The following is a 19622-nucleotide window of genomic DNA, read 5'->3' as shown; positions in this document are numbered from 1 at the left end:
GGCTGAGTATATAGCCCCATATATAATAATATAGTATACTAAGCTATTATTTTTTGCCATATCACTCAGGGATTCCAATATGATGTTTCGCACATCATAGACATGCAGTCAATATCTACAGGTTTAGCTTGAATTCTGTTTTAGTCCATTTCTTCTAGTTTCTATTCCATTTCATCACCACATGGCTTTTTGTATCTATTTTTCACTAGCTGTCCATTGTCATATATTGATTGGGCTTCAATACAGGTCATTAATAACCAAAAGGATTCATAAGGTAATGTGAGCAATGCATTATCTTCAAAGAAAAGCAACTGTAGAAATAAAATGGAATTTAAATATTGATGTTCAAACTTGGACACAGGGTGAGGAATATCACACACAGGGGCCTGTCATGGGGTGGGGGGAGGGGGAAGGGATAGCATTAGGAGATATACCTAACGTAAATGACAAGTTAACGGGTGCAGCACACCAACATGGCACATGTATACATATGTAACAAACCTGCACGTTGTGCACATATGCAACAAACCTGCATGTTGTGCACATGTACCCTAGAACTTAAAGTATAATTCAAAAATTGATGTTCAAAAATATCAACATACAAAAACATCTTTCCAGTTCTGGGCCAGAATGCCAGGGATTGTAGCTGGAAGACCCTGAGGTAGTGGTGCTACCCTTGTGCTTGTCAGGTGGGCCTGAATGAGATAATTATAGTGAAAAATTCGGCCATCCCTGCTGTTGAATTGGCTTTCAAACCTGATGCTAATTCTCAAATCTGATGACTAACAGAAGCCCAAAGGAAGAAATATTAAGATCTGTGAGCCAAAATATGTGCAATTTCCGTATATCTTCTTCAGAAAATTTTAAGCATATGCCTGCATTACAAGTTCTCTTTTCTCAGAGATTTTCTTGTTTTGTTTTTGTTTTTTGTTTTTTTGCCTTCATTTGTTAATCTGTCAAATATTAATTGTCTATAAAATTCCCCGGAAGAAGCAAAAAACATCATAAGCAAATTCAACCTAACATTTATGATTGATTCCAAACACAAACAAGGTATTGCTAATTAATTTAAAAGCCTTCAGACAACTAAAGGAAACTTCTGAAGGGAACAAAAATTACACTGAAAGTTAAATTTTACCTGAAGACAATTCTTCAGCCTCAAGGAAAGCAAAATTGTGTGGAATTTGGCCCAGTGACTCATCTAATAAATCATAATTGTTTGTGCTTCTTTTCCCCTGTTCGCCTAGGAAAAAGGCTAGAAGCAAATCAGGTCTGTATAGATGAACAGATTTAATTCATTTGCCCTTCCTGCCTTACCTAGAGACACAATCCTAGGCCAAACAACTGGCTATTGTGAAAACTATTAAGCAGTGGTAGACTCTCAGGTGGGGAACTGGCAGCAGTAGATAAACTTCTCCCATGAATTGTCTGCTCTTTTCACACATTCACCTTTAAAATGGAAGTTAAGAACAAATGGAACAGTACATACAAAACACCATGTGAGATGAAAGATGCTTTAAAAAATCTCTTTCTTTAGGCAAATTCTGTCATCACTATCATTTTACAGATGAGAAAACTGCAGGCTTTGTGCTTGTCCTTGCAAATGTATCCTTTACATGGTGAATATTTATTTGCATCTGTATAATTCCAATGATCCTAATGATACACAGTAGATAATCAATATGTCTAATGATTTGAAAAAAGATATATTGAATACTTGCCATGTGTAAGACACCATGCTAAGCATTTAAGAAATATGGAGACAAATTATTTTCTGGCTGAGCTTTCTAAACAAAGTCATGGAACTGCCTTGAATCATTTGTTCTACACCAAGAAAATGATGCCAATTGGGAAGATACTGAAACTAATTTTATCAACAAGTCCAAGGTGCTTTTTTTCTGGAGACAAGAACAGAGTAGATAATGAACTTAGGGCACAATTTAGGTGTCTTACTTCGTACAGAACAAGAACCTTTAAAATGTCTCCAAAAATGAGTCTGATTTGAAATGTCTTCCACTTCCTACCTCCTGTATAATTAGTTTGTGTAATAATGTCTCATGATAGTCTGACCCTTATTTCTTACCATGTTTGTGTCCCTTCATTGATTTGAAATATAACAATTGCAGTGAGGTAGGTAAAAATAAGGCTTATTCTTATTGTAGGGGTGGGATCATGGTTACTAAGTTGTGGTGGAGCTCAATTTGGAATTGTGGTATGCATATTCTAAATGCAGGCTTCCAAGCTGAAAGTGCTTTTGTTAATTTATTGACCAAATTGCCAAGCTGTGCACTTTTCAGATCTTACCCATTTAACACCCTTTTCTTTTTTAAATACTTTAAGTTCTAGGGTGCATGTGCACAACGTGCAGGTTTGATACATAGGTATACATGTGCCATGTTGGTTTGCTGCACCCATCAACTCATCATTTACATTAGGTATTTCTCCTAATGCTATCCCTCCCCACTCCCCCCACCCCACGACAGGCCCCGGTGTGTGATGTTCCCTGCCCTGTGTCCAAGTAATCTCATTGTTCAATTCCCACCTATGAGTGAGAACATGGGGTGTTTGGTTTTCTGTCCTTGTGATAGTTTGCTGAGAATGATGGTTTCCAGCTTCATCCATGTCCCTGCAAAGGACATGAGCTTATCCTTTTTTATGGCTGCATAGTATTCCATAGTGTATATGCACTTAGCACCCTTTTTAAAATTATCTGTGCTATCTCTTTTATTTAATCCTTTGCTTTTTCATCCTACCTCACCAAATATTTATAAGTCTCAAGGGTTAACACTTTTGTCCTTTTTGGCTTGTACACAATTTCTTTGGGTAATGTCACTCCAGTCTCTCTGCTTCTAGAGCAATTTATGTGCTCATAACCACGAAAGCTGTGTCTTCAGCTGCTTTTCTGTCCTGAGTTCCCAATACATACTTTTAATTGTCTACCAGACATCATCACTTGAGTCTCATATAGAAGGCAGATAGATGTTCCAAACCAAATTCCTTCTCTTTCTTCATAATTATTGGCTCTTCCTGCTGTCAGTAATTAATGGCAACACCACATACCTACTGGCTAGAGTTCATGGATGTGCTCTTCGATTGCTTCTTAGCACCACCCCCTCCCAATGCAACCAGCCAACATGTCATACCTATTCTTTCCTCTCATTCTCCATTACCAGTGCCCCTCACAATTTCCAACCTGTTTCTCTGTTGAGTCTTTTCTTGCTCTTTCTCCCCTTTTATGCCTCCAATTGTTTTGCAGTGATTTGTGAGTATTTTAAATCAGAATGGGTTTTTGGATGCATGCTTACAGTAACTTATTCAACTCCACTTAGTCATATTCTCAGAACATAGCAATTGTTTCAATAAGTGCTTGTTGAATGAATAAATGAATTATTTGAGGAATGGAGGAAAAGGGGAGAGGAGGTATAATATAAATAAAAAATCAAATAAACTGACCTTCACAGGAAGACAGTTTTTGATAACTTTCATAACTCATACTACGAGAGATCTTTAGTAAATTCACCATAGCATATATCCTGGATGTTTCCTTTCTTGGCTAAGACGAACTGTAAACTGACATGGTTTTAAAACTGACCAGAATTTAGCTAACTCTGGGTAGTCCTCAAATAGTTCTTTGTGGCAAAGATCATGACGAGGGATCACAAAAGGAACTCCCAAACCAAGTGGTTATTTCAGACTTTGTGTGGGCTTCTTTTAATGAATTTCCATAAATGGAAACCCACTGTGTCACTCATGGTTCTGCATACAGAAAGCAGGCCCAGTAGTATGGGATTGACTGCATTGCATAATGCAAAAATAAACTTGCTAGACCAAGTGTATTCTTTTGTTTTTTAGGAAGATGCATACACCAGTAGAATTCTCTAGTCAAATCAGTTGTGATCTGATAAATTTTCAACTCAGTAGCTTTGGACAAAAGCTAGTCTTAGCACAAAGAAAAGTCAAGGTCAGTTTATCTGGACTTCAGGAAGGCTGTGATTGATCTCCTAACACTGGTGATCTTCTAACTCTATGCCCTTGAGACTGAATGAAAATTAAGCACTTTAGGGCTTACTTTTGGACTATGCATGAAGGGAATAGCGTAAGGGAAAGCATTTGGTAAATGTTAAAGGATTTGACCAAAAAATTCGTTTTATATGACGCATGCTCTAAGTTTGAATTCTGCCTGCACTAATTACTATGATGTGAAACAAGTTAATTACCCTGACTCATTTTTATAGTTGGTGGAGACGTAATGATAACAATGATTAAACATTCTAAGTAGGTATAAACCAAAATATTATATATATTGTTTATTCTTCCACTGTCTGGCACAGAGTTGCTTTAATACATGTATGCTTGAATGAAATAGACAAAACAGGTCAGGTGTGGTGGCTCACACCTGTAATCCCAGCACTTTGGAAGGCTGAAGCAGGCAGATCACTTGAGCCCAGAGTTCAAGACCAGCCTGGGCAACATAGCGAGACCCCATCTCAATAAAAATAAAATTGAAATAGACAAAATAAAATTCCATGTTCAAAATACTCCTTTTTTTCTTCTTGCATATACCATTATGATACTTTCCTACTTCTTAAATATGGGGAATTATTAGAAATTTGTATATTTGTGACCAACAGCTGAATGATTAATTGCAAAATCAGTTAGCACATTTAATAAAAATTATATACTTATATCTTAAATATTTTATTTTGACTTAAAACATTTAAGTAAACATTCATTCCTCTGTATTTTGAAATACAACTAAACCCCTTCTTAGAGACAGTGTTTGCTAAGTCTCATGCTGCCTTTCTTACAAAACTCTTTTCTGTAAGTATTACCCATCCATTCAGCTTTGGAACTTAAAGATATTTATGAAACTAATTGATTGAAACTAATTGATCCTTCTAGATGTTTTCCCTGTTTTAACAGTTATCTCACCTATTCCAAATTCTGCAGTAGGTTGTTTTTTCTGTGTTTTATTTTGAGGGTAAGGGAAAGGCTTCATTTTTTTCAAGTCATTCCAAAGCATTCCATTTACTTTTCATAGAAAAATAATTTTTTTCACACTCATGTTTGTTGGTTTACATAATAATTGAATTTCCTAATTATAGTTACAAGTAGCATAAACAGATTCAGAACTGACTTTTGTTAAGCATGCAACTCCACTGGTAGGATCAAACATGAGCTGGCTTGCTAGAGGAAAAGCATAACTGACAAGCTGGGACATCAGGTGATTTTACAGAGGGAATGGAAGGCATGGGTGAATCTGAAGAGGGGAGGTTGGTAAAGAGTTCTGCTATAAAGAGGGGTTTCACAAATAAAACAAGGTGGAACAAGAAGTATGAAGGGGATTAGAGCAAGACTTTTTTTCCAAGTTCACTGGGTAATTAAACTATGAAACCAAAGGATAAGACAATGATAGAGCTAGAAAAGGCATTAGAGAACAGTTAATTCAACTCACCCACCATCTTCACCTTCTACCATCATCTGCTAGCATTTGATATGTGAGAAAAGATGCTTATGCTTAAAATGGAAAATTCTTTAACATTGCTCAATATTAAAAATGGAAGGCAAGGAGAGGGATAAAGCTAGCTGAGATGAAACCTTAACTTTCCTTTCAAAAAAAGGAATGGAGGCTTCAGGAAGAAATTCTGGACTGATGAGAAGCACTAGATTAGAAGACTTTCAGATTCTCTTAAAGCATAAGTGGTCTATACAAAATGATAGGTAGCCGGGGAATGGAAGGACAACGAAAGAAAGAACACAGAAAGAAAATCATTTAATTCTTTTTTTAAAAGTCAAGCATAAAACAAAAAATAGAGTAGGCTTTTGTTTTGTTTTGTTTTTGTTTTGAGACAGAGTCTCGCTCTGTCGCCAGGCTGGAGTGCAGTGGCGCGATCTCGGAGTACCTTCTTCTACAGACAGTACCTCATGCTTCCTCAGACACACCGATGCATGTGTCCCAGCTTGGGCAGATGCTCATCAAGGGTCTGCATTTTACACAGAAACGAATTTTTAAGGTTTTATTAGGTTTCAAATATTATCAAGTGGCAAAGGAGCTGTATCCAATGTTAAGGTGATCTGTCCTGTGGCATATTTTTCATCGCTTTTCCAGGAAATAAGCAGAAGAAACCGAGAGAAAGGACTGAGATGAAGAGCTCTATTAATCTTGCCCATCCTCTGTCCAGTAACTGAGTCCAGAAATTCTGTGTGGGAATTGGGGCTAACCAAAGATTGAGACCTAAACATCCAATTTTGGCCACACAGAGCCTGTCTTTTTACCAAAGTGGAAAAATCTTCGACTAAAACAGAGGCCCAATTGAACTTGCTGAAAACAAGTTTGTAATTTCTCAAGGCTTTCTCAGTTTTAAAAATATATCTGATTATTCCACGTGATAGCCTTGGAGAAATTACCTTCATTAACATACTCTCTAATTCTCAAGTTGACCTTATTTCTTCATTTTCTCTGTGGGTTCCTTTCACCTCAACCTCCCTGTATCTTTAAGAAAGAGCAACAAATTTCTGAAGCATGGTTTTGGGAAACCAACAATATCATGTCCAAATACCTAGAAAAATATAAATTGCATCAGTGTTCTTGGTCATATCTGTATTTATGCGGCTTCTTCATCACAGGCACCATCTGTGGAGTTTTCCCATCCTATTCTCATCATTTTTTGGCAAGGGAGAAGAGTCCGTGTTGATGAACAAATGGGCACACCTGAACCATGTTGAAATGGGAAAGGGAGACCAGTGGGAAGTTCTGCTGGGGAAAACTTCAGGACTCCTACCTACCAGGATGTGACTCACTTAGCAGTGGCACTCAAGATAAAGGAATCCCTCTGGATCTTACTAAGCCAGGCCTCTTGGAAGCAAACACAACTCTCAAAAGTGGCTTTCCAGGAAAGTGAATGTGAACAGCAAGAGAAAATAGTATTTCTCATTACTTTCACATGTATTTGCAAGTTGAATCAGGAAATCCTCATTTTATAATATTGAGAATTGATTACACTATAGGAGCCCTGAATTATGTATCATATATAATTCTCCTATATATATTATAGGATAATTAATTATATTATAGGAGCCCTGAAAGTTGTCCCATTATATATTCAAATGACAAACTAGCAACAAAGTCAGACATGTCATCTTGCTTTCTTGCATTACTTTGATCATTATTTGTAATTATTTGCTGTAATTATTTCTTCACTTATTATTGTCTGCGTGCTCACTCAAGTATGAACTTGAAGGCAAGGACCATTTGCGTTTTATGTATGCCACATACTAAGTTCCCTCCATGATGCCTGGTACATAGTGGATGCTCAAGGAGTGTGTGTTGAATGAAGAAATAGGTTCCATCTATTTCTGAAAGATTCAGAACAAACCAGAGCTGCCACTCACTACTGGTCCATTTCTGTAATCTAGTGTCAACCCACTCCACCTGAGACAATTAAAAGCCCCAGGAAAATTCAAGAAGATGCTTTCACTACAAACTCTCAGGTCAAGGGAATGTCCTGAAAAGACCACTGAAGCAGCTCTGAGCTTGCAGTGAATTTTGCTTATTGTTGGTTGGGAGTTCCTTGCATTACAGCACTCACTGTCTTTGAAAATTGTCTCTGTGAAGAGGTCAATGACCGGATGAGATGTTTCATTCTTCTCTTCTGGTTTATCAGCTCATATTAGGTCAAATCAGCCCAAACACTTGCTATGTTCCCATAAGAAGTGAATGAAGTTACTTCAGTTAAAATGTTCAAATGCTTATGAAAAAGGCCATTCTTTATCTTTGCCACCCCTAATTCAAAAGGGTGTGCTGTTTCCCTAGCTTGGCATGCCTTTTCCAGGTCAGGGGGTTCCTGTGAGATTTCCTGAATTCTGCAAAGAGACTTTGGAAAAAATTATTGTTTGGTTTACCACCTCCCCAAGGCCTGAAAATAGTCAGTGTTGATCCCTGTACCAAAAACAAACAAACCACCCCCTACACACAAAAAACACAGTTTCTTCTGAGTGTGTGATTCCTGTAATTAGTGTGAAGAACTACTTCAGTGCTCCCTGGAAGACCTTTGGGGATCTAAAATACAAGATAGAATACCCAGTTGAAACTCTCCTTCCAAGTGGCACCCTTGCCCATGAAATCCTCTTTCCCCTACTGCACAGGCCTCTTCCTGCCATTATGTATGGAAACTTCTGATCCCTGCCTGCTCCCTGAAATTTATCCCAGTACACCTGAAGAGATGTGGTCGTTTAATTTACTTAATATTGTTTTTAGATGTCATTCACCTATGAGAGTCAAGACTGCTGGTCAATATGATGTTTAGAGTAAATATGAACCTTACATTCGAGGAATCTTTTCGGTGAACTGCAAGCTTATGGCAACAGGGGACATGTCTGACTCACCAGCATATTCCTGGTGCTTGACACCTAGTAGGCATTCAATCTATATCTGTTGCATGAATGAGTGATAGGAATGATTGTTGTAATCATATACCTTCGCATATCACCAACTCTTCAGTGTTTTCTTGGAATCCAAAAGTCTTAGAATACGAAAAACTGAAAGAGGTATCCTTTATTCCCCAATATGAGCACCGTGCTTAGAAATGTTAATCTCCCTATTTTCCCCTCCATGTTTCCGGGCTTCTTTACCTGCTCTCTCTCCTTTTTTAAAACAATACTTGCGTAGTTTATTATAATGTATTATTTTTACTCCTCTAATTGGATTAACTCCATAAGGGCAGAATTTCTTGCCTATTTTATTCAGAGTTGTATCCCAAGTGCCCAGAACAAAGTCTGGCACATATTAAGGGCTCAGTTAATTATTTGTCAAATGAATAAATGAAGAGATAATTATTTAGTATGCATCCCAGGCGTCAGAAACACTGCAGGTGTTTTAAATCCCCAGGCCCAATCCCACATCCGCACATCGGTGGAATGAGAATACTTAAGGATATGAATCCCAGGAATCTACATTTTTAACAGGTGATTTGTGTAGCTGTTCTGACAATTACCAGTTAATCCAACTCACTCACCTAGAGATAATCCTGCAACCCAAGACGACAAAGTGTCTTTCAAGTCACATGGTAATTCAGCAGTGCATCTAAGTGTTATAGTTCTATTTTGATGGGCTTTCTACTCCAGTCGTCTCTGAGCCTGGATTTTAGTTAATATGTTCACTGCTATCTGCATTCCTGGTCTTTGAGATTAAGCTCCCGGAGGCAAAAATTATGGCTTCTAAGCTTACTTTGTGGCAAATCTCATTAGGCTTAAGGTAATACAGGACTTTGAGTCAAATGATACTGTTGCACATAAGAACAACCCTATTTTCATGCTAAGATGATGCCACTGTGTTCCTTTCTCCTTCTAGTTTCTGGACATCTCCATTAAGTGGACCACCCAGGAAACATTTCCTCCAAAGTACCTTCATTATGATGAAGAAACCTCTCATCAGCTGTTGTGTGACAAATGTCCTCCTGGTACCTACCTAAAACAACACTGTACAGCAAAGTGGAAGACCGTGTGCGCCCCTTGCCCTGACCACTACTACACAGACAGCTGGCACACCAGTGACGAGTGTCTATACTGCAGCCCCGTGTGCAAGGAGCTGCAGTACGTCAAGCAGGAGTGCAATCGCACCCACAACCGCGTGTGTGAATGCAAGGAAGGGCGCTACCTTGAGATAGAGTTCTGCTTGAAACATAGGAGCTGCCCTCCTGGATTTGGAGTGGTGCAAGCTGGTACGTGTCAACGTGCAGCAAAATTAATTAGGATCATGCAAAGTCAGATAATTGTGACAGTTTAGGAGAACACTTTTGTTCTGATGACATTATAGGATAGCAAATTGCGAAGGTAATGAAACCTGCCAGGTAGGTACTATGTGTCTGGAGTGCTTCCAAAGGACCATTGCTCAGAGGAATACTTTGCCACTACAGGGCAATTTAGTGACAAATCTCAAATGCAGCAAATTCTTCTCTCATGAGATGCATGATGGTTTTTTTTTTTTTTAAGAAACAAACTCAAGTTGCACTATTGATAGTTGATCTATACCTCTATATTTGACTTCAGCATGGACACCTTCAAACTGCAACGCTTTTTGACAAACATCAGAAATGTTAATTTATACCAAGAGAGTAATTATGCTGATATTAATGAGACTCTGGAGTGCTAACAATAAGCAGTTATAATTAATTATGTAAAAAATGAGAATGGTGAGGGGAATTGCATTTCATTATTAAAAACAAGGCTAGTTCTTCCTTTAGCATGGGAGCTGAGTGTCTGGGAGGGTAAGGACTATAGCAGAATCTCTTCAATGAGCTTATTCTTTATCTTAGACAAAACAGATTGTCAAGCCAAGAGCAAGCACTTGCCTATAAACAAAGTGCTTTCTCTTTTGCATTTTGAACAGCATTGGTTAGGGCTCATGTGTATTGAATCTTTTAAACCAGTAACCCACATTTTTTTCTGCCACAGTTGCGAAGCTTCAGTGCAGTCTATAACTTTTCATAGCTTGAGAAAATTAAGAGTATCCACTTACTTAGATGGAAGAAGTAATCAGTATAGATTCTGATGACTCAGTTTGAAGCAGTGTTTCTCAACTTAAGCCCTACTGATACTTTAAGAAATATCTGGATTCCTAGGCTGGACTCCTTTTTGTGGGCAGCTGTCCTGTGCATTGTAGAATTTTAGCAGCATCCCTGGACTCTAGCCACTAGATACCAATAGCAGTCCTTCCCCCATGTGACAACCAAAAATGTCTTCAGACATTGTCAAATGTCGTCAGGTGGCAAAATCGCTCCTGGTTGAGAACAGGGTCATCAATGCTAAGTATCTGTAACTATTTTAACTCTCAAAACTTGTGATATACAAAGTCTAAATTATTAGATGACCAATACTTTAGGTTTAAAGGCATACAAATGAAACATTCAAAAATCAAAATCGATTCTGTTTCTCAAATAGTGAATCTTATAAAATTAATCACAGAAGATGCAAATTGCATCAGAGTCCCTTAAAATTCCTCTTCATATGAGTATTTGAGGGAGGAATTGGTGATATTTCCTACTTTCTATTGGATGGTACTTTGAGACTCAAAAGCTAAGCTAAGTTGTGTGTGTGTCAGGGTGCGGGGTGTGGAATCCCATCAGATAAAAGCAAATCCATGTAATTCATTCAGTAAGTTGTATATGTAGAAAAATGAAACGTGGGCTATGCAGCTTGGAAACTAGAAAATTTTGAAAAATAATGGAAATCACAAGGATCTTTCTTAAATAAGTAAGAAAATCTGTTTGTAGAATGAAGCAAGCAGGCAGCCAGAAGACTCAGAACAAAAGTACACATTTTACTCTGTGTACACTGGCAGCACAGTGGGATTTATTTACCTCTCCCTCCCTAAAAACCCACACAGCGGTTCCTCTTGGGAAATAAGAGGTTTCCAGCCCAAAGAGAAGGAAAGACTATGTGGTGTTACTCTAAAAAGTATTTAATAACCGTTTTGTTGTTGCTGTTGCTGTTTTGAAATCAGATTGTCTCCTCTCCATATTTTATTTACTTCATTCTGTTAATTCCTGTGGAATTACTTAGAGCAAGCATGGTGAATTCTCAACTGTAAAGGCAAATTTCTCCATCATTATAATTTCACATTTTGCCTGGCAGGTTATAATTTTTATATTTCCACTGATAGTAATAAGGTAAAATCATTACTTAGATGGATAGATCTTTTTCATAAAAAGTACCATCAGTTATAAAGAGGGAAGTCATGTTCAGGAAGGTCATTAGATAAAGCTTCTGAATATATTATGAAACATTAGTTCTGTCATTCTTAGATTCTTTTTGTTAAATAACTTTAAAAGCTAACTTACCTAAAAGAAATATCTGACACATATGAACTTCTCATTAGGATGCATGAGAAGACCCAAGCCACAGATATGTATCTGAAGAATGAACAAGATTCTTAGGCCTGGCACGGTGGCTCACATCTGTAATCTCAAGAGTTTGAGAGGTCAAGGCGGGCAGATCACCTGAGGCCAGGAGTTCAAGACCAGCCTGGCCAACATGATGAAACCCTGCCTCTACTAAAAATACAAAAATTAGCAGGGCATGGTGGTGCATGCCTGTAACCCTAGCTACTCAGGAGGCTGAGACAGGAGAATCGCTTGAACCCTGGAGGCAGGGGTTGTGGTGAGCTGAGATCCCTCTACTGCACTCCAGCCTGGGTGACAGAGACGAGACTCCGTTCCTGCCACCGCCCCCGCCTTCCCCCCAAAAAAGATTCTTCTTCATGCAGAACATACGGCAGTCAACAAAGGGAGACCTGGGTCCAGGTGTCCAAGTCACTTATTTCCAGTAAATTAGCAATGAAAGAATGCCATGGAATCCCTGCCCAAATACCTCTGCTTATGATATTGTAGAATTTGATATAGAGTTGTATCCCATTTAAGGAGTAGGATGTAGTAGGAAAGTACTAAAAACAAACACACAAACAGAAAACCGTCTTTGCTTTGTAAGGTGGTTCCTAAGATAATGTCAGTGCAATGCTGGAAGTAATATTTAATATGTGAAGGTTTTAGGCTGTGTTTTCCCTCCTGTTCTTTTTTCCTGCCAGCCCTTTGTCATTTTTGCAGGTCAATGAATCATGTAGAAAGAGACAGGAGATGAAACTAGAACCAGTCCATTTTGCCCCTTTATTTATTTTCTGGTTTTGGTAAAAGATACAATGAGGTAGGAGGTTGAGATTTATAAATGAAGTTTAATAACTTTCTGTAGCTTTGATTTTTCTCTTTCATATTTGTTATCTTGCATAAGCCAGAATTGGCCTGTAAAATCTACATTTGGATATTGAAGTCTAAATCTGTTCAACTAGCTTACACTAGATGGAGATATTTTCATATTCAGATACACTGGAATGTATGATCTAGCCATGTGTAATAGAGTCAAGTGTTTGAAGGTATTTATTTTTAATAGCGTCTTTAGTTGTGGACTGGTTCAAGTTTTTCTGCCAATGATTTCTTCAAATTTATCAAATATTTTTCCATCATGAAGTAAAATGCCCTTGCAGTCACCCTTCCTGAAGTTTTAACGACTCTGCTGTTTTAAACAGTTTAAGCAAATGGTATATCATCTTCCGTTTACTATGTAGCTTAACTGCAGGCTTACGCTTTTGAGTCAGCGGCCAACTTTATTGCCACCTTCAGAAGTTTATTATAATGTTGTAAATTTTTACTTCTCAAGGTTAGCATACTTATGAGTTGCTTCACAATTAGGATTCAGGAAAGAAAGAACTTAAGTAGGAACTGATTGGAATTTAATGATGCAGCATTCAATGGGCACTAATTTCAAAGAATGATATTACAGCAGACACACAGCAGTTACCTTGATTTTCTAGGAATAATTGTATGAAGAATATGGCTGACAACACGGCCTTACTGCCACTCAGCGGAGGCTGGACTAATGAACACCCTACCCTTCTTTCCTTTCCTCTCACATTTCATGAGCGTTTTGTAGGTAACGAGAAAATTGACTTGCATTTGCATTACAAGGAGAAGAAACTGCCAAAGGGGATGATGGTGGAAGTTTTGTTCTGTCTAATGAAGTGAAAAATGAAAATGCTAGAGTTTTGTGCAACGTAATAGTAGCAGTAAAAACCAAGTGAAAAGTCTTTCCAAAACTGTGTTAAGAGGGCATCTGCTGGGAAAGGATTTGAGGAGAAGGTACTAAATTGCTTGGTATTTTCCGTAGGAACCCCAGAGCGAAATACAGTTTGCAAAAGATGTCCAGATGGGTTCTTCTCAAATGAGACGTCATCTAAAGCACCCTGTAGAAAACACACAAATTGCAGTGTCTTTGGTCTCCTGCTAACTCAGAAAGGAAATGCAACACACGACAATATATGTTCCGGAAACAGTGAATCAACTCAAAAATGTGGAATAGGTAATTACATTCCAAAATACGTCTTTGTACGATTTTGTAGTATCATCTCTCTCTGAGTTGAACACAAGGCCTCCAGCCACATTCTTGGTCAAACTCACATTTTCCCTTTCTTGAATCTTAACCAGCTAAGGCTACTCTCGATGCATCACTGCTAAAGCTACCACTCAGAATCTCTCAAAAACTCATCTTCTCACAGATAACACCTCAAAGCTTGATTTTCTCTCCTTTCACACTGAAATCAAATCTTACCCATAGGCAAAGGGCAGTGTCAAGTTTGCCACTGAGATGAAATTAGGAGAGTCCAAACTGTAGAATTCAAGTTATGTGTTATTACTTTCAAGAATGTCTGTATTATTAACTAAAGTATAAATTGGCAACTAAGAAGCAAAGTGATATAAACATGATGACAAATTAGGCCAGGCATGGTGGCTTACTCCTATAATCCCAACATTTTGGGGGGCCAAGGTGGGCAGATCACTTGAGGTCAGGATTTCAAGACCAGCCTGACCAACATGGTGAAACCCTGTCTCTACTAAAAATACAAAAATTAGCTGGGCATGGTAGCAGGCACTTGTAGTACCAGCTACTCGGGGCTGAGGCAGGAGAATCGCTTGAACCCAGGAGATGGAGGTTGCAGTGAGCTGAGATTGTACCACTGCACTCCAGTCTGGGCAACAGAGCAAGATTTCATCACACTCACACACACACTCACACACACACACACACACACACACACACACATTAGAAATGTGTACTTGGCTTTGTTACCTATGGTATTAGTGCATCTATTGCATGGAACTTCCAAGCTACTCTGGTTGTGTTAAGCTCTTCATTGGGTACAGGTCACTAGTATTAAGTTCAGGTTATTCGAATGCATTCCACGGTAGTGATGACAATTCATCAGGCTAGTGTGTGTGTTCACCTTGTCACTCCCACCACTAGACTAATCTCAGACCTTCACTCAAAGACACATTACACTAAAGATGATTTGCTTTTTTGTGTTTAATCAAGCAATGGTATAAACCAGCTTGACTCTCCCCAAACAGTTTTTCGTACTACAAAGAAGTTTATGAAGCAGAGAAATGTGAATTGATATATATATGAGATTCTAACCCAGTTCCAGCATTGTTTCATTGTGTAATCAAAATCATAGACAAGCCATTTAGCCTTTGCTTTCTTATCTAAAAAAAAAAAAAAATGAAGGAAGGGGTATTAAAAGGAGTGATCAAATTTTAACATTCTCTTTAATTAATTCATTGTTAATTTTACTTTTTTTCATTTATTGTGCACTTACTATGTGGTACTGTGCTATAGAGGCTTTAACATTTACAAAAACACTGTGAAAGTTGCTTCAGATGAATATAGGTAGTAGAACGGCAGAACTAGTATTCAAAGCCAGGTCTGATGAATCCAAAACCAAACCCCCATTACTCCCATTTTCTGGGACATACTTACTCTACCCAGATGCTCTGGGCTTTGTAATGCCTATGTAAATAACATAGTTTTATGTTTGGTTATTTTCCTATGTAATGTCTACTTATATATCTGTATCTATCTCTTGCTTTGTTTCCAAAGGTAAACTATGTGTCTAAATGTGGGCAAAAAATAACATACTATTCCAAATTACTGTTCAAATTCCTTTAAGTCAGTGATAATTATTTGTTTTGACATTAATCATGAAGTTCCCTGTGGGTAGTAGGTAAACCTTTAATAGAATGTTAATATTTGTATTCATTATAAGAATTTTTGGCTGTTACTTATTTACAGCAATATTTCACTCTAATTAGACATTTACTAAACTTTCTCTTGAAAACAATGCCCAAAAAAGAACATTAGAAGACACATAAGCTCAGTTGGTCTCTGCCACTAAGACCAGCCAACAGAAGCTTGATTTTATTTAAACTTTGCATTTTAGCATATTTTATCTTGGAAAATTCAATTGTGTTGGTTTTTTGTTTTTGTTTGTATTGAATAGACTCTCAGAAATCCAATTGTTGAGTAAATCTTCTGGGTTTTCTAACCTTTCTTTAGATGTTACCCTGTGTGAGGAGGCATTCTTCAGGTTTGCTGTTCCTACAAAGTTTACGCCTAACTGGCTTAGTGTCTTGGTAGACAATTTGCCTGGCACCAAAGTAAACGCAGAGAGTGTAGAGAGGATAAAACGGCGACACAGCTCACAAGAACAGACTTTCCAGCTGCTGAAGTTATGGAAACATCAAAACAAAGACCAAGATATAGTCAAGAAGATCATCCAAGGTATGATAATCTAAAATAAAAAGATCAATCAGAAATCAAAGACACCTATTTATCATAAACCAGGAACAAGACTGCATGTCTGTTTAGTTGTGTGGATCTTGTTTCCCTGTTGGAATTATTGTTGGACTGAAAAAGTTTCCACCAACTGATAATGTAGATGTGATTCCAAAAACAGTTATACAAGGTTTTGTTCTCACCCCTGCTCCCCAGTTTCCTTGTAAAGTATGTTGAACACTCTAAGAGAAGAGAAATGCATTTGAAGGCAGGACTGTATCTCAGGGAGTCGCTTCCAGATCCCTTAACGCTTCTGTAAGCAGCCCCTCTAGACCACCAAGGAGAAGCTCTATAACCACTTTGTATCTTACATTGCACCTCTACCAAGAAGCTCTGTTGTATTTACTTGGTAATTCTCTCCAGGTAGGCTTTTCGTAGCTTACAAATATGTTCTTATTAATCCTCATGATATGGCCTGCATTAAAATTATTTTAATGGCATATGTTATGAGAATTAATGAGATAAAGTCTGAAAAGTGTTTGAGCCTCTTGTAGGAAAAAGCTAGTTACAGCAAAATGTTCTCACATCTTATAAGTTTATATAAAGATTCTCCTTTAGAAATGGTGTGAGAGGGAAACAAAGAGAGATAGGGAGAGAAGTGGGAAAGAATCTGAAGAAAAGGAGTTTCATCCAGTGTGGACTGTAAGCTTTACGACACATGATGGAAAGAGTTCTGACTTCAATAAGCATTGGGAGGACATGCTAGAAGAAAAAGGAAGAAGGGTTTCCATAATGCAGACAGGGTCAGTGAGAAATTCATTCAGGTCCTCACCAGTAGTTAAATGACTGTATAGTCTTGCACTACCCTAAAAAACTTCAAGTATCTGAAACCGGGGCAACAGATTTTAGGAGACCAACGTCTTTGAGAGCTGAATGCTTTTGTTTATGCAAAGAGTAAACTTTTATGTTTTGGGCAAACAAAAAGTATTCTTTGAACGTATAATTAGCCCTGAAGCCAAAAGAAAAGAGAAAATCAGAGACCGTTAGAATTGGAAGCAACCAAATTCCCTATTTTATAAATGAGGACATTTTAACCCATAAAGATGAACCGATTTGCCTTAGGGCTCACAGATACTAAGTGACTCATGTCATTAATAGAAATATTAGTTCCTCCCCCTTAGGTTTGTACCCCAGCTTATTACTGAAATATTCTCTAGGCTGTGTGTCTCCTTTAGTTCCTCAACCTCATGTCTTTGGGTTTTCAGATATCCTCCTCATGGAGGTAGTCCCTCTGGTGCTATGTGTATTCTTTAAAGGCTAGTTACAGCAATGAACTTATCAACTAGCGCCTACTAATGAAACTTTGTATTACAAAGTAGCTAACTTGAACACTTTCCTTTTTTTCTGAAATGTTATGGTTTTAATTTCTCAAACTTTTTCTTAGAAAACTGAGAGTGATGTGTCTTATTTTCTACTGTTAATTTTCAAAATTAGGAGCTTCTTCCAAAGTTTCGTTGGATGCCAAAAATATATAGCATATTATCTTATTATAACAAAAAATATTTATCTCAGTTCTTAGAAATAAATGGTGTCACTTAACTCCCTCTCAAAAGAAAAGGTTATCATTGAAATATAATTATGAAATTCTGCGAGAACCTTTTGCCTCACGCTTGTTTTATGATGGCATTGGATGAATATAAATGATGTGAACACTTATCTGGGCTTTTGCTTTATGCAGATATTGACCTCTGTGAAAACAGCGTGCAGCGGCACATTGGACATGCTAACCTCACCTTCGAGCAGCTTCGTAGCTTGATGGAAAGCTTACCGGGAAAGAAAGTGGGAGCAGAAGACATTGAAAAAACAATAAAGGCATGCAAACCCAGTGACCAGATCCTGAAGCTGCTCAGTTTGTGGCGAATAAAAAATGGCGACCAAGACACCTTGAAGGGCCTAATGCACGCACTAAAGCACTCGAAGACGTACCACTTTCCCAAAACTGTCACTCAGAGTCTAAAGAAGACCATCAGGTTCCTTCACAGCTTCACAATGTACAAATTGTATCAGAAGTTATTTTTAGAAATGATAGGTAACCAGGTCCAATCAGTAAAAATAAGCTGCTTATAACTGGAAATGGCCATTGAGCTGTTTCCTCACAATTGGCGAGATCCCATGGATGAGTAAACTGTTTCTCAGGCACTTGAGGCTTTCAGTGATATCTTTCTCATTACCAGTGACTAATTTTGCCACAGGGTACTAAAAGAAACTATGATGTGGAGAAAGAACTAACATCTCCTCCAATAAACCCCAAATGGTTAATCCAACTGTCAGATCTGGATCGTTATCTACTGACTATATTTTCCCTTATTACTGCTTGCAGTAATTCAACTGGAAATTAAAAAAAAAAAAAAACTAGACTCCATTGTGCCTTACTAAATATGGGAATGTCTAACTTAAATAGCTTTGAGATTTCAGCTATGCTAGAGGCTTTTGTTAGAAAGCCATATTTTTTTTCTGTAAAAGTTACTAATATATCTGTAACACTATTACAGTATTGCTATTTATATTCATTCAGATATAAGATTTGTACATATTATCATCCTATAAAGAAACAGTATGACTTAATTTTGGAAAGAAAATTATATTCTGTTTATTATGACAAATGAAAGAGAAAATATATATTTTTAATGGAAAGTTTGTAGCATTTTTCTAATAGGTACTGCCATTTTTTTCTGTGTGGAGTATTTTTATAATTTTATCTGTATAAGCTGTAATATCATTTTATAGAAAATGCATTATTTAGTCAATTGTTTAATGTTGGAAAACGTATGAAATATAAATTATCTGAATATTAGATGCTCTGAGAAATTGAATGTACCTTATTTAAAAGATTTTGTGGTTTTATAACTATATAAATGACATTATTAAAGTTTTCAAATTATTTTTTATTGCTTTTTCTGTTGCTTTTATTTGAATGGGGCATTAAAGGGTCTGAGCTTTCATAATTTCCCTGTTATCACCAGGACATCTGGGAAATGCTAAAAATGCAGATTCCTGGACCAATTTGTTGAAAAATTCTGCCAATGAGAGCAGAAACTTGCATTTTTAACAAGTTCCAAAGTAATTCGTATTACACTAAGATTGGAGAACTTCTGAAGTCAGCCTTAGATTACAGATAGTGCAAGCCACTTATAACTGCTGCCACTAACCCTGAGACACCAAGCTACGTAAGCTATTTTGGTAGCAAATAAGAGAAACTAGCACTATTAAGTTTAAGAAAAATAATAATTGGAAGAGTAGTGTATTGATTGAGTTGAATGGTGGTCGCCCAAAAGATATTTTCATAATTCGCAGAAGCTGTGAACATTTCCTTATTTAGAAAAAGTGTCATTGTACACAGGGAGGGAAACATTGCTCACTGGGGCCTGTTGGGGGCTGGGGGTGCTAGTGGAGGGATAGCATTAGGA

The 19622-nt window shown here is 37.5% G+C and overlaps 1 protein-coding gene across 1 annotated transcript in view; it reads left to right on the top strand.

Annotated features, from left to right (window-relative positions):
- Positions 1–19098, top strand: part of TNFRSF11B (TNF receptor superfamily member 11b) — a 30135-nt gene extending 11037 nt beyond the window's left edge. Inside the window, exons 2-5 of the mRNA XM_003823325.6 lie at positions 9350–9719; positions 13714–13905; positions 15937–16161; positions 17894–19098. Coding sequence (XP_003823373.1) covers positions 9350–9719; positions 13714–13905; positions 15937–16161; positions 17894–18282 — 1176 coding nt within the window. The 3' untranslated portion in view covers positions 18283–19098. The remainder of the gene's footprint in view (positions 1–9349; positions 9720–13713; positions 13906–15936; positions 16162–17893) is intronic.
- Positions 19099–19622: the final 524 nt, after the last annotated feature.

Source organism: Pan paniscus, chromosome 7, assembly GCF_029289425.2.
Source record: "Pan paniscus chromosome 7, NHGRI_mPanPan1-v2.0_pri, whole genome shotgun sequence".
NCBI lineage: Eukaryota > Metazoa > Chordata > Mammalia > Primates > Hominidae > Pan > Pan paniscus.
The sequence above is the reverse complement of the archived record's forward strand: the minus strand, read 5'-3'. Positions and strand labels throughout refer to the sequence as shown.